The following is a 13,900-nucleotide window of genomic DNA, read 5'->3' as shown; positions in this document are numbered from 1 at the left end:
GTAGTGTGACCAAAAGTGTACAAAACAGAAAGTGTCGTTGTAATTACTGTATTGGGCTGAGTTACAGAAGCTGCCTCTAAAACATTTTGGTGGATGAAAGAATGAAAAACTCTTCAGGAACTCCAAGCGAGCAGGAACTTCACAGAGGTTTGCAGAGGCACATCCCAAGACATTCAATGTTTTGCTGTTGTTTTCTGTGGATGACACTGTGGACGACAAAATCATTGTTAGACCACAGTTTTTAAAAGCTTTTCAGATTGAAGCAGTTGGGAACTTTAAAGGCAGCAATAATGTGTTTTTAGGCATAAAATGATCACGAGGGCTCACCAGTCCCACTAAGGCAGCGGTCCTCCTTGTTCACACACTGTACTTTCTTATTACACACAGCAGAAGATGGATCATCGCAGGTGTAACACTGTAGGCTGTTGATCACTGGCATAGTATGGTCTACAACAACACAGGAAACATGAAGAAACTGACAAAAGAACACGTGCCATTTTCATATTGTTCTTCACTGTGAAAACTATTGATGCTAAATGTGAATGTGCTTTTGCATCTTTAAAGACGGACACCTTTCTCTTTACTTACCCATAATGCGATGAGTGTTGCAGTTATCAGTTTTGCACATAACAACAGATACAACTGTCGGTCCATAACCAACATTGTGTGAAAACGTTTGAAATCCTTCACTGAACAGGGATGACGGCACACACAGCCTCTTTGTGGATGTTTTGAAAACCCCTCCCACTTTTTCTGTAAAGACAAACACAAATGAAACACTGTAATTCAAACATGTAAAACTAAAACAGTGAAATACATTGAGGAAAAATCAGACTTATTTCGATACTTTTACAGTTACCTTGTGTGGTAATAACTGCACAACCATCACCATCAGCAGGTTTACAGGGACGGGAGCTGTACTCACGCCCTTCACCAACCAAACAACTGAGAGCTTCAGCTGCAATTTATGAGATAAAAGATGGTGAGTTAAACAATCTACATGAATCCTGTTTGTCATATTAACATCAATACAGTATGCAAAGTTAATCTGAGGAGAGTCAAAAGTCAATCCAATAAATTGTTATCAAAACATATGAAGAATCAGAAATCTCTGCATGTTTGAGACAACTGGTGATATGAAGCAATTTGATTGGAAACAATAGTTTTAAATCTTGGTATTTAGTTGTTATTTCCATTTTATAACCACAAGACTGAGTGTGTATTCTGTCGTCATGTTTTTTTAACCACACAGAATCTGTAGGTGTTCTAGTGAATTTCACAAGTTTAGCAGTTAACAGTTACTGAGTGGTTCTTTGTTTCATTTTTCATTTCATCTCTCCCTGTAGCCCCCTGACCTGCCTAACTCTCACTCAAATGATTTAAATCTCTCTTGTAACAAATCACCACTTAAATACTTCATATGACTGGGAAATACGTGACAGTGCAGAAACTAAAGATGTTCTAACTTCTGTTTCACTGTGACTTTAAGAGTGAGTGAACTTACCTGTGGTGGAGAGAGTCCAGATGAGAGCGAGAGACAGGATCAACTTCATCATGATGAGAAGATCTGCACATTACAGTGGAATTACTTTATATAGTGAACATGTATTTTAAAAAGGAAGTTGCTGTAAATGCAAATCAGTAACATTAATGAACTTTCTTGCTGTTAACAGCTGCAATACACAGTTCGACAAGCCATCAAGTCCTCATCTTTTTACACCTGAGGTAATGTCTGGATGACTACATAAATACATATTGTCATTTATTATATAATTGTTAATGACAGTATATCACTGTATTTAAAAAAACAGGAGGTAGAGCGGTCGTCCACTAATCGGAAGATCAGCAGTTCCATTCATAAGTCCAAATTACTTTTTTAGGCTACTGTCAGTAAGCACAGTAAGTTGTGTAATATTGGGAAAAAATTAATATACTGTAACACAAAAAAATTCAGTTCCATAAAAACTTTAAATATACATACAAATATATGATTATACATTGTACATACAGAAGTGAAAGTGAAAGTCTGATTAACCTACACCTCAGTACAGCAATGAGACGACATTATTCAGATCATAAGTTAAATGGCACAGAATCCAATGCAACTGTAATATTATTAAATAACTTTAATAAATAATATAATAAATAATATAATAAAAACATCAGCTTAAGCCTCACATCAATAGAATTTCAAAAATATTTTAATAAAACTCACCCAGTCAAAATTCAACACACTCAGTAAAAGTTGCTTGAGAAGAAATGTCCGTTCTTGCTCTCCACTCAGAATGAAACCAACACCTCAAAAACCACTAATATCTTCATCCGTGAGTGTCAGTGGCTTCACTCGCTTCAATTTTTGCTGTTTTTTCTCTCCCACAGCCCACAGCAGGGGTGGACTTAGTGAAAGGATAGTTTACAAACAATTACACTATTACTTATTCACTAATAATATATATGATTGTCTACAAAGCTCTCATTGGTCTGGCACCAAATTATATTTCCATGCTCGTCAGCTATGAGCCAGTCAAGTCTCTCAGGTCCTCTGGGGCTGGTGTTTTACATTTGGGTTTAAGCAAGAAAAGATTCATGAGCCTGAAAAGTTGTCCAGGTCCAAGAAAGAAGTTCATGCAGAGATTTTTCACAACACACATTGACAACCAGGAAGCACAGCAGAGGAACAACTGCTCCACTTGCAGCTAACTACACAGCTCAGTCATAAAGCACAAAAGTAGAAAAAAACCTCATAGAAAGACCAACATAAAGGTTATTGGTGAACAGTGGAGATTATAAAACAATTGCATTGTCACTGAAAACCTGTGTAGGCCAACTTTTTTTCACACAAACAATTGATCAAGAATTAATGAAGGAAGGAATCAGACCGATAAGCAGAATTGTAAATGGCACTGGTATCAATCAAATCTCACCAATTCCCATCCTTAAGAATTGTTTTAATCTTTCAGAAGTTCATACAAATATTTATATAAATTCATACAATGTTTTCCCTCACATCACAGGGATATATTAGGTTGCATCTAAGAGTGGTGCATACACACCATTGCTTAGTGAGAGTTAAACATTTTCTTTGCATGGCTTTGGAGAGTTGCACCTTTTCACAACCTGAATGAGTTGACACAGAAACATGCAAACTGTGACAGTTTTGATCACTGTGTTTAGTGTTTAGTGTTTAGGTGTTATTTCTATTGTTATAACCACTACACTGAGTGTGTATTCTGCTTTGGATAACATTTAGAGGAACATGTCTTTTCCCATTTCCTCCCATTAACCTCTGTTATGCTGTGATAGTTTTGATCTTTGACAGTTTCAGTGCATTTGCATATTTAGAAACACAATGAAAGTGTTTTCAATGGTAGCTACATGTCTAAAAGCAATGCATCTGACCAGTAAAGAGGTAGTGTGACCAAAAGTGTACAAAACAGAAAGTGTTGTTGCAATTACTGTTCTTGTTTTCATGCTTACATTACATATGCATTTCAGACATACATTTTCCCAGGCTGCTTGAGGCCCTCACATACATACACTTTCCCTTCACACACACACACACACACACACACACACACACACACACACACACACACACACACACACACACACACGCACACACACACACACACACACACACACACACACACACACACATACACACACACACACACACACACACACACACACACACACACACACACACACACACACACAATAAACTAACAAATAAATGCAGCTTTTCCCAGTGTCGACATGCACTCTTCACCATGCACCAACTCTCACATGTAACAAAAGCTGGAGCTGGATAGGATGGGTTTTTACTACAATAAATGCAGGTTGGACTCAACACTGTGACTAACTGTCACATGAGACTTATGCATAACAAAAGGAAAAATATGATGGTGGCATTGTTGATAGGAAGCGTACTGTTTTGAAAACACTTAGCTGCCACTGTGAGGAAAACAATGACAAAATGACTTGAAATGAAATGCTGTGAGCAGACTCAGGTAAACCACACCTCCAGGAGGCCTGCAGGCTATTAAAGCGGTGGTGAGATAGACCAGAGATCTGTCAGTAACAGACTACTAGTGAGCAGAGGAGCAGGTTCAGGAAATATTCCAACACAGTGTTTATAAAACATGAAGGGAATGCTCGAAAGTGGTGGATTCTTTGCACAGAAATTTGAGGAAAAACATTTCAGGTGAGAAACATTGAATTTTTATTCAACTTAACCTGCACAATGTTATTTCCGAATTATGTCACTGCAGAGACACACCTGAGAAAAGCTTTTTAAAATGTATTCATAGAGGAACAAACTGTAGTCTGCAGTCCTTTAGTCAGTCATGTGTAATAAAGATGATGAACATGAAGACTTGTTGTGATGCATGAATGAAACCTGACTCATCTTCACCTGGGATGACTGAACTTTGAACTCATGTGTTCATAACTCCTCTGTCTCCTCTCACAGGGTGAAGATGATCTGCAGGATCCTTCTGCTTATCAGCCTCACCTCCTATGTCTCTGGTTAGTTTACATCCTCACTTTATCATCCAGAAAGAGAAAAGTCAAAAGATTTGATGACTTTAGTTTGGCTTGGATAAGAATAGTGCCAATTTCTTATTTAAAATAATCAGGGTTGATCATCTGAGGACGTTTTGACAAATGTATTTTTTTTCATATGTTTCTTTATAATTTGATAAATTATTTGATTGTATGTAAGGCCAGTACTTACAAAATCATGAGTCCTCAGTCAAGATCTTATCATTACAATTTGATATGAAACAGGAAAAAAATGATTCACAATGTATATTGATGTTGCCAGTGTCACAACCATGACGTGTCAACACGTGTCTCTTTTGTGTCTAGAGAATTCTTCTAAATTATGACATAAATTTAAACAATTTAAGAAGAAGTCAGAGGTAGATAGCAACAGAGGAAAACCAGATGACTCCTGTAGAAAACTCATGCATGTCATCTAATTGTTTTTGTCAACACGATCATACGTCAATCACCAGCAGGTTCTCTGTCTGATTGTGTGATGACACATAATATGGCAGCTTTGGCAAAAACATCCAAATCTTCCTCATTGGACGATGAAATATAATTTATGATTACAATACATAGTAATTTGGTTTGTAATATTTCTTTAAGCTCTTTATTTATGATATACATAATTTTTCCTTTCTTTCTTCTACACAGAGGCCAACAATATTTCCTAGTTATGTGTATATATACGTAATGACAAAAATAAATTTAGGTACACCATTTCATAATAATTTTATAAAATTTTACCAAATCTATGAATTTATAGTAATAGTCATTTTACACAATTTCATAGTAATTGATGATGTACTGATGAGGTGCTGAGTGATATTCATTATATGCATTTTAGGAAGTTATGATGAGGCAGCTGTCAGTGGATGAGCGAAGGAGAAGAAACAGGGAATACCAAATAAAGTGGAGGGAAAAAATATATAGTGAGCCAGAGTTAAAGGAGGAATATCTGAGAAAGGAGAAGCAAAGATGGAAGATAAAAACTATCATTAATTTTAATGAAAGAAAAAGAGGAGTAAGAAAAAGGCACAGAAACGTAGACAGCAAGAGCCCAGAACACCCTGAAACTCCACCAGTCCAGTGCATCCGAATATACAGGAGCCAGCATGCAGTCGGCAGTCAATGGCAGGGGAAAGAGAAAGATAGAAAATAAGAGCAAGATACTCAAGAAAGATGAAAGCTTTGAAAAATAAACTTAAAGAGATAATAAAGAACCGCTCTACCAAAAAAAACTGTTCTTCCACAACTGTCTCATTCAAGAATTTAATCAAAACAAAGTCACCACCGCCACAGTCTCTGTCACCACCGTCAGATGGAACTTCTTTTGTTTTAAAATAGTATGCTTTCAGTCTGTTTCTCCAAAACAGCTGATTTATCAAAGTTATTGTTTCTTTAAATGAAAGAATGTGTTCATTTATGTCCCAAACAGTTATTTTTTATATAGCATAGATTTCTTAATATTTGTTGTTTTTTTATTTTCAAAATTAAAACCTAATTTATCCAAATTCTCAAGAATCAGTGATATATCAGTGAAAACATCAACAGGACTATTAATGCATGTAGAAACTCTTGATGATCTATATTCAATTATTGTTTAAATTGTATTTATTATTGGTATCAAGTGTTTTTTTACTGGTGTATTTTTAAACAGTTTCCCTCTCTGTCTCCTCAACAGGAACATTTGTAGTGAAAGTGACACAGAGCTCCTATCAGGCAGAGGAGAACCAAAACATCACACTGGAGTGGACGTTTACAACCAAACCTGACAGTTCCTCCACCTCACTGAACATCTACTGTGACATGTTTACTGATCACAATGACCCAGTCCTGTATCATGTACATGAGGGTGTTGAGGTCCCAGAGTCTCAGGATGAACATTTTGCAGGACGAGTTCAGAGTGACAAAGACGGACTCAGAGAAGGACGAATCAGACTTCATGTGTCCAGACTCAGGACTGAAGACTCTGGTCTGTACATGTGTGACGTTAAAACAAATGATGGTGTGAGTTCTGACAGATGCCGCCTCAATGTCACAGGTAAGATGATTCAGTAAAAGTCAAAAAGCCTTTTTAATGCATGTTATCAGTGATGTACAGACTGGACTTTATGGTTGCACTCAGCAGCCACTGTATTGTTAAAATATGCTGTATGTGGACACAAACATCACCAAGTTCAAACTCAGTCAATCCAGATTTGAGAGTTGAATGTTGGGATAACATCATTTGTGGAATTATTGTTATTTTTTCTGTCCTTTACAGAAGCTGTTGATCAGCCCAAACTTCAGAAACCTACTGAGAGACCACAACCAACGAGTCGGGGAAGGTCTCTGCATTGGACAGCAGCTGGACTCGCTGTCTGTGCTGGACTCTACTTTGCCTTCAGATTTTGTTTTATCAATTCTCCTCATGTGTTAGAAAACATCAATGTAGCAGTATAGAAGTTTTGTTTCTCAGAGAACAGATGTCTGTCACTGTATCTTTTTTACTTTCTGGGTCCATGAAGTGTTTTTTTCTCTGCATATCCAACTTGACCTTGGACCTTATCAGCTGAGAGAAACCAGCAGGATGAGAGTGTGAGAAAGATCAGCATCAACACTTTTGAGTTTTTTATTGCTGCTTATTATGACTGTCAATATGCTGCCATGTCATGCAATCCCTTGAAACTTGACTCCATCATGGTTGCAGGTGTCCGAGTTCAGAGTGTAGATTCAATTAAAATTATACGCTGCATTAAGACTCAATCACAAAACAAGACAATATTAGACATAAAGCTGTCCATGTCTTAATACAGACTTTGTGTCAGATTTTAGGAGCATTAAGCAGTTTTAACTGCAAGTATCCTCATTAAACTGCATCAGTTCAGAGCAGTACCAACTTTAGAAAGGGATTTCTTGATAGAAAATTAAATTAAATACTGTTTTAACCCAACGTTAATTTGTCCTAAAGTATAATTTGTGCAATAATTTGTTGAAAAATATTTATTTACTTTTTATGTTTTTCAAATGGAAACTCTAACATTATTTTATTCTTCTGCAAAGCACTTTCTCATTAAAATATAAAATGTGATTCTTTTAATTCCTACAAAATAAATGTATCTTCCTGTTTTTATTACTTTTTGTGTTTTTATTTTTTGTTCATATTATGTATTTATTTTAAACTTTAATTTTCATAGACTGTACAGACTGTAGAGATTAAATCCTACACTTTAACCACTACTGGCTAATAACGGGTTTAATTTTTTGGATGTGTAGTCAGAAATTATATTCAGTCCTTTCCAATACTTCAGATATACTGCACTTATTTTCTTACCAATGTCACTTTTCATTAAGCGTTTACACATAAAGTTACAACAAATACAACCAACCAGACATCTGCTTCTCTCCATCAGCAACACCTGTGATTCAAGGCATGAACTTAAATAACCTGTACCCAGCATGACCTTTACCACACTCCCCCTAGTGTTTGAGGGGAGCATTAGTCATACTACTTTTCACCAATAGATGGCAGTAGCATCCTTGTAAAACAATATACTAGACAGCTCTTAACTTGAACCATTTTGTGCTTTCTTGCCTTATAAATGACCTTTGACCTGTGACCAAAATGTTGCAGCCACAAAAACAAGAGTCTGTTTCTTTTGACATTTCACCTGTCATCCAAAGTTGTCTTAGGGTTTTTCCTGTTTGAACACATTATTTATTTATTTATTTTGTGAATGAAAATGCAAAATAACACACAAACACAATTTTATCATGTTAACAGGCCTGAAATGAGGTCATGGAACAGAAATGTCTCACGTTGTTTATTTTGTATAGTTTAACTTTGACATTGTGGTTATTAGTGCTGCAATTAATTGTTATTTTCACTATTAATTAACCTACTGATTATGTCAACATTTGATTATTCATTCAATCAATAAAATCGCATAAAAAGGTGGAAAAAATCTCCTCCACTGACCAACCATCCATTTCTCTGCAGGGAAGAATCTGATTCCTGATAAGAATACATTAAGAATACACCAAAATGTTGCAGCCACAGAAATAAATATTTCTTTCAGCGTTTAAATTTCTAATTTATTTCACCCAAAGTTATTTTACAGTTTTCCTGTTTGAAAACTTACATTTTTGTGAAAATAGATTATTACACAAAATATAACACATGTACAATCATGACTCTGAAAACGAGGCGCAGAAAAAGCAGTGAAATCATTTTAAAGGCAAAACAACATGGGGACCTATAACAGTGATGGACAGTCAGTTGAGCACCCGCAGCTCAATGCCAGCTGCAGATCTTTTGGCGCTCTGGTGGTTTGGTCTGCGTGTGAAGACTCCTACTACGATCACCATGAGCGGCAGAGCCACACAGAGCATGATGCGGCTGATGGGCAGATGGATCGGACACTCCAAGGCGGGGGCCACAGCAGTCTGGTTCTGGGGAGTTGGAAGAAGCTGCTCCAATAAAAAGATGGATGTGAAATCCAGAAACGCTGCCGGCCTGCTTTCTGTGGTGTTCACCTGACACCTCCACCTCCTCATGTTGTCCTCTCTCTGGAGTTCTGTGACCAGAGTGACGTTGCAGCGATTTTGGTCAGTCGCCCTGGACGGAGGGGAGATCAGCAGAGAAACATCACACAGGTGTCGTCCATCAGTGGGTTTCATATATCTGTATAAGGTCTGTTTATATCTTACTATTTTACTTTTATTTTAAGATAGGATAGTATATGATAGGAAAGGATAGGATAGAATAAGATAGGATAGGAAAGGTTAGGATAGGATAGGATGGGAAAGGATGAGATAGGATGGGATAGGAAAGGATAGGATAGGATAGGATAGGATAGGACAGGATAGGAATGGGAATAAGATAGGATAGGATGAGATTGGATAAGATAGGATAGGAAAGAATAGGATAGGATAGGATAGGATAGGATAGGATGAGAGAGGAATATGGATAGGATAGGATAGGAATGGGAAAAGTATAAGATAGGATAGGATGAGATAGGATAGGATTAGATAGGATGAGAAAGGAATATGGATAGGATTATATAGGATAGGAATGGGAATAGGATAGGATAGGATTAGATAGGATAGGATAGGATAGGATAGGATAGGATAGGATAGGATAGGATAGGATAGGATAGGATAGGATAGGATAGGATTAGATAGGATAGGATGAGATAGGATGGAATAGGAATGGGAAAAGTATAAGATAGGATAGGATGAGATAGGATAGGATTAGATAGGATGAGAAAGGAATATGGATAGGATTATATAGGATAGGAATGGGAATAGGATAGGATAGGATTAGATAGGATAGGATTGGATAGGATAGGATAGGATAGGATAGGATAGGATAGGATAGGACAGGATAGAAGGCAAAAACATAGAAGTTAGGAATGACATGTCTAATATAACAATGATTATCAATAAAAAATGATATAAAACTAATAACAACCTGCTGTTATCGGTCAGCTGAGATCCGTCCTCAGCCGTCCAGCTGAGCGTGAACACTTTGCTGTACGCCTTGCAGCTCCCAGCGTCGTAGTAAGAGAACAGGATGCAGTTCAGACTGAGGTTTCCTCCGGGCTGCAGGTCACTGATGGAGGAAGAGGTGGTGATGGCGAGTATGGACAGATAAACGTTAGTGGTGGTTTGTTCATGAAGAATGCATATGTAGTTGCCGGCATCTTTGACTTTCAGATCACGGATGTTCAGAGAGCAGTTGGATGTGAGGGACATGCGGCTGGATTTGTCTGAGTCCTTGTTCACCTGCCCTTTGTTGACCTCGGTGGTGTAGGTCACATGTCCGCCCTTGTAGAGTTTCCAGGAGACGGAGGAGCAGACCGAAGACTCCAGGTTGGTACAAGGTAGGATGGCTTCACCTCCAATCCTTCTGTACACAAACAGTGTATCTTCTTTGCAGCTCACACCTGGAAAAAAACACAGTGTCTGTCAGTAAAGGTGCAAAAATAAAAATAAAAATAAAAAAAATGTTTGCAAAAATTCACATAATTGTGAGTAAAAATGTCAAATGCTCAGGCATAGAGAACTTTTTTTGTCATTTAAGTTAATCATTTGAACATTACAGAAAATATTGAATAATGGAAAAAAGTGGCACATTAAAATTAAGAGAAGAAAAGTCAGGTAAACAAAACCAAACAAACAAGCAAACAAAAAAGGCAATTAAAAAGAATAACCCAATGACATCCCAATGTTTATTTATATTGAGATGAGTTGAGTTGTTATGAAGATTACGCCACATTATCTACACTGACGATCAAAAGCAGTGTTCATTGTGAGTCTAAACCAGTCTGCCCACACTGGTGTTTGTGGTTTTAAGATTAGAATCCACTTTATTGTCATTGCACATCGTACAAGTACAAGCACAACGAAATGCAGTTTTGCGTCTAACCTGCTTGCAACTAGTAAAGATAGATAGACAGATAAGGTTATTTACAGTACAACTGAGATACATGTTATAGGCTATATTGGAGTAGAGAGAATAAGTTATATTTAAAAGTCTGTTATCTGCTATTAAACACATTTGTGGGGACTCTGGTGGACGTTGTTTGAGCCTCTCTTTGTTAGTTAGACACGAAGGACCTGAAAGACACTGAAATCTTTGATACTTCAGATTTTGTTGTGTAGCATTAAGGGCTGAAATAGTTTCCTATAGTTCAAAATGTTGGGCGCCAGACAGAAAAACATATATTTTTTTAAATATCCCGACCCTGTTGTTTTTTTAGGGAATAAAACTGGATACATACACATGACTAACTTAGCAAGAAAGCATCTAACCTATTACCGTGGCAACAGAAGTTCCATATAGGTGATGTCACAAATGCTGCATCATTAATTTAGAACCAGGGACTACGACCACTATGAAGCTGTGCTTGAAGCTGTTCACGCAAGCTGTTGACTCTCAGAAACTTGTCTTCTGACTCTGTTGTGGCTTTGGGTCTGCCAGACCTCTTCCTTTCAGAGTTTGCCCCAGTTTCTGAGTGCTTTTTGATGGTGAAGGAAACTGTACTCACTGACACTTTGACTTTTGCAATTTCTCTTTAGGAAACCCCAACATTTTTAAGAGTTTTTGTATAATTTTAAGTTTTGGGTAACCTTACCTTTTTTTTTTTTTTAAACCTTTGGCAGTTCACCACTTACCTTTGTACCATTTCAAGCTATTCGTTGGACTTGAACTGTTTGAATTTCAATAAAAAAACTGGAAAAATTGGGTTGTTCTAAAACTTTTGACCGGTAGTGGTATATATGTGAAAAGAAGCATAACGTCACCTTGTCCAGCTATCTTTGTAATGGATGCTTCACAAAAATACCATTTACCAAATCATCTTCATCAATTAAATGTCACAGAAACCGACTCATATAGTCAAAACAATCAAAGCGCTCCAATCCAATAATGTTAAAAATCTATGTAATCTATTTATTTCATGCCCCACTTATTTTCCCTTTTATTCTTGGATGTAAAGGTCTATACTGCTCCATCTTTTTTTTTGTCACAGTGGCAGTAGACCTTTTTTTTGGTGCATGACTTAAAGTTGTGTGCATTCAAAGAGTGATTTTCTCCTCTCAGACTTTTTTAATTTGAATATTTTTAAAGGCTAAAAAACAGATCTGATGTGACAGAAAAGTAAGTGATTTTTGAGCTGTTAGTTTAAGTATTTATATCTCATTGGGTTTCAAGTCTCAACAGGAAAATCTGCCACTTTTTCCATCATTAAAAGTATGAACCTGTAGTGTCTGGAGAGATTTATGAGAGATACAGACATATTAACAAATGCATATTGTGTGTGTGTTTGTTTATATAAATAACAAATACTGTCAAAAATCTACTGTCCAATAAAAGAGAAACTCAGAAATACTTAAACTGAGTGATGTTGGCTGCAACTTAAATAAAAACTTGGATCAAACTACAGAAAAACAGACGTGGAAACAAAATCAGAAGAAATAAAGCTCACCTGTTAGTAGCAGTAGGACGACCAGCAGGCGTCTCAGCAGGGTTTTCATGTGTGCCATGTTTGTGTTCTCTCCTCCACGGCAGCTCTGAGCGTCTCTTTGCTGCTGATGCTGCTGTTCTTTCTTTCTAGAGAACTGTCCTCATTTCCTGTTTGACACTGAATCAAACAGGGCACACATCAGCCTGAACCTGAATCGTCATTGCGGTCAAGACTATTTGAAGACAAAGTTTTACATATTCAGCATGTTTTAAATACACATAACTAAATATCATGCACTCACTGTTAGGATATAGTATGCAGCATGCAAACCTAATTAGAAACATCATGTGGTGTTTGGTTAATGCAAAGTATTACATAAATTGCATCATTGTCACTTGTTTTGTGCATGAAACTGGAGATCATCTAGAAAGCTCAAAGTCCACTTGACAGTTTTCTCCAGAGCTTTCAACCACATCTCATGATGATGGAGACAAGTGAAGATCAACATGAGATGGGACTGAAAGTGCAGGAAAGAGCTAGTAAGTAGACCTTTGATGTAAGATATCTGTTCATTCAGTAATGTATGAATAGTAATGTATTCTGCTTCTGCTTAGTTTTATGCTATTTAACATTGATATGTGCAATGGTTTAGCTGTTGGTCTCATGTATATTGTTTTTTTATATATGAATCATGCAAAGTCTGTATATGTATACATGTATGTGTGTGCGTGTGTGTGTGTGTGTGAGTGTATGCATGTGTGTGTGTGTGTGTGTGAGTGTGTATGTATGTGTGTGTGTGTGTGTGTGTGTGTGTGTGAGAGTATGTATGTATGTGTGTGAGTGTATGTATGTGTGTGTGTGTGTGTGTGTGTGTGTGTGTGTGTGTGTGTGTGTGTGTGTGTGTATGTGTGTGTGTGTGGGTGTGTGTGTGTGTGTGTGTGTGTTTGTGTGTGTATGTATGTGTGTGTGTGTGTGTGTGTGTGTGTGTGTGTGTGTGTGTGTGTGTTGTGTGTGTATGTATGTGTGTGTGTGTGAGAGTATGTACGTATGTGTGTGAGTGTATGTATGTATGTGTGTGTGTGTGTGAGTGTATGTATGTGTGTGTGTGTGTGTGTGCGTGTGTGTGTGTGTGTTGTGTTTAGCAGATAAATGTTTTGTGATGCAGCAACGTTGATCCAAACAAAGATTCCCATAGAGGGACGATAAAGTATATTTCCACATGTTAAACTGAATTTAAGAACATTTAATTTACACACACGCAATGTCAACTGCACCTTTCGCTCATGTTTAATGACTTTTTTTAACGTTGCGATGCAAAATGTCTCTTTCACGCTGCTGGAAGAAAAAAAAAGTGAAAAAAATCTGGTGTTGTCATGAGCATATTTAACACATTTCCAACA

General features: G+C 37.1%; 1 protein-coding gene across 1 annotated transcript; it reads right to left on the bottom strand.

The window, feature by feature from the left end:
- Positions 1-8,805: 8,805 nt before the first annotated feature.
- Positions 8,806-12,579, bottom strand: LOC133981035 (uncharacterized). The gene is made up of 3 exons (XM_062419923.1): positions 12,522-12,579; positions 10,004-10,478; positions 8,806-9,148 (listed from the first exon to the last, which is right to left on the bottom strand). Exons 1-3 carry the CDS (start codon positions 12,577-12,579, stop codon positions 8,806-8,808), a joined length of 876 nt encoding a protein of 291 aa, XP_062275907.1.
- Between the last annotated feature and the right edge of the window lie 1,321 nt (positions 12,580-13,900).

The sequence above is a fragment of the Scomber scombrus genome, chromosome 5, assembly GCF_963691925.1.
Source record: "Scomber scombrus chromosome 5, fScoSco1.1, whole genome shotgun sequence".
In the NCBI taxonomy this organism is placed as follows: Eukaryota; Metazoa; Chordata; class Actinopteri; order Scombriformes; family Scombridae; genus Scomber; species Scomber scombrus.
The sequence above is the reverse complement of the archived record's forward strand: the minus strand, read 5'-3'. Positions and strand labels throughout refer to the sequence as shown.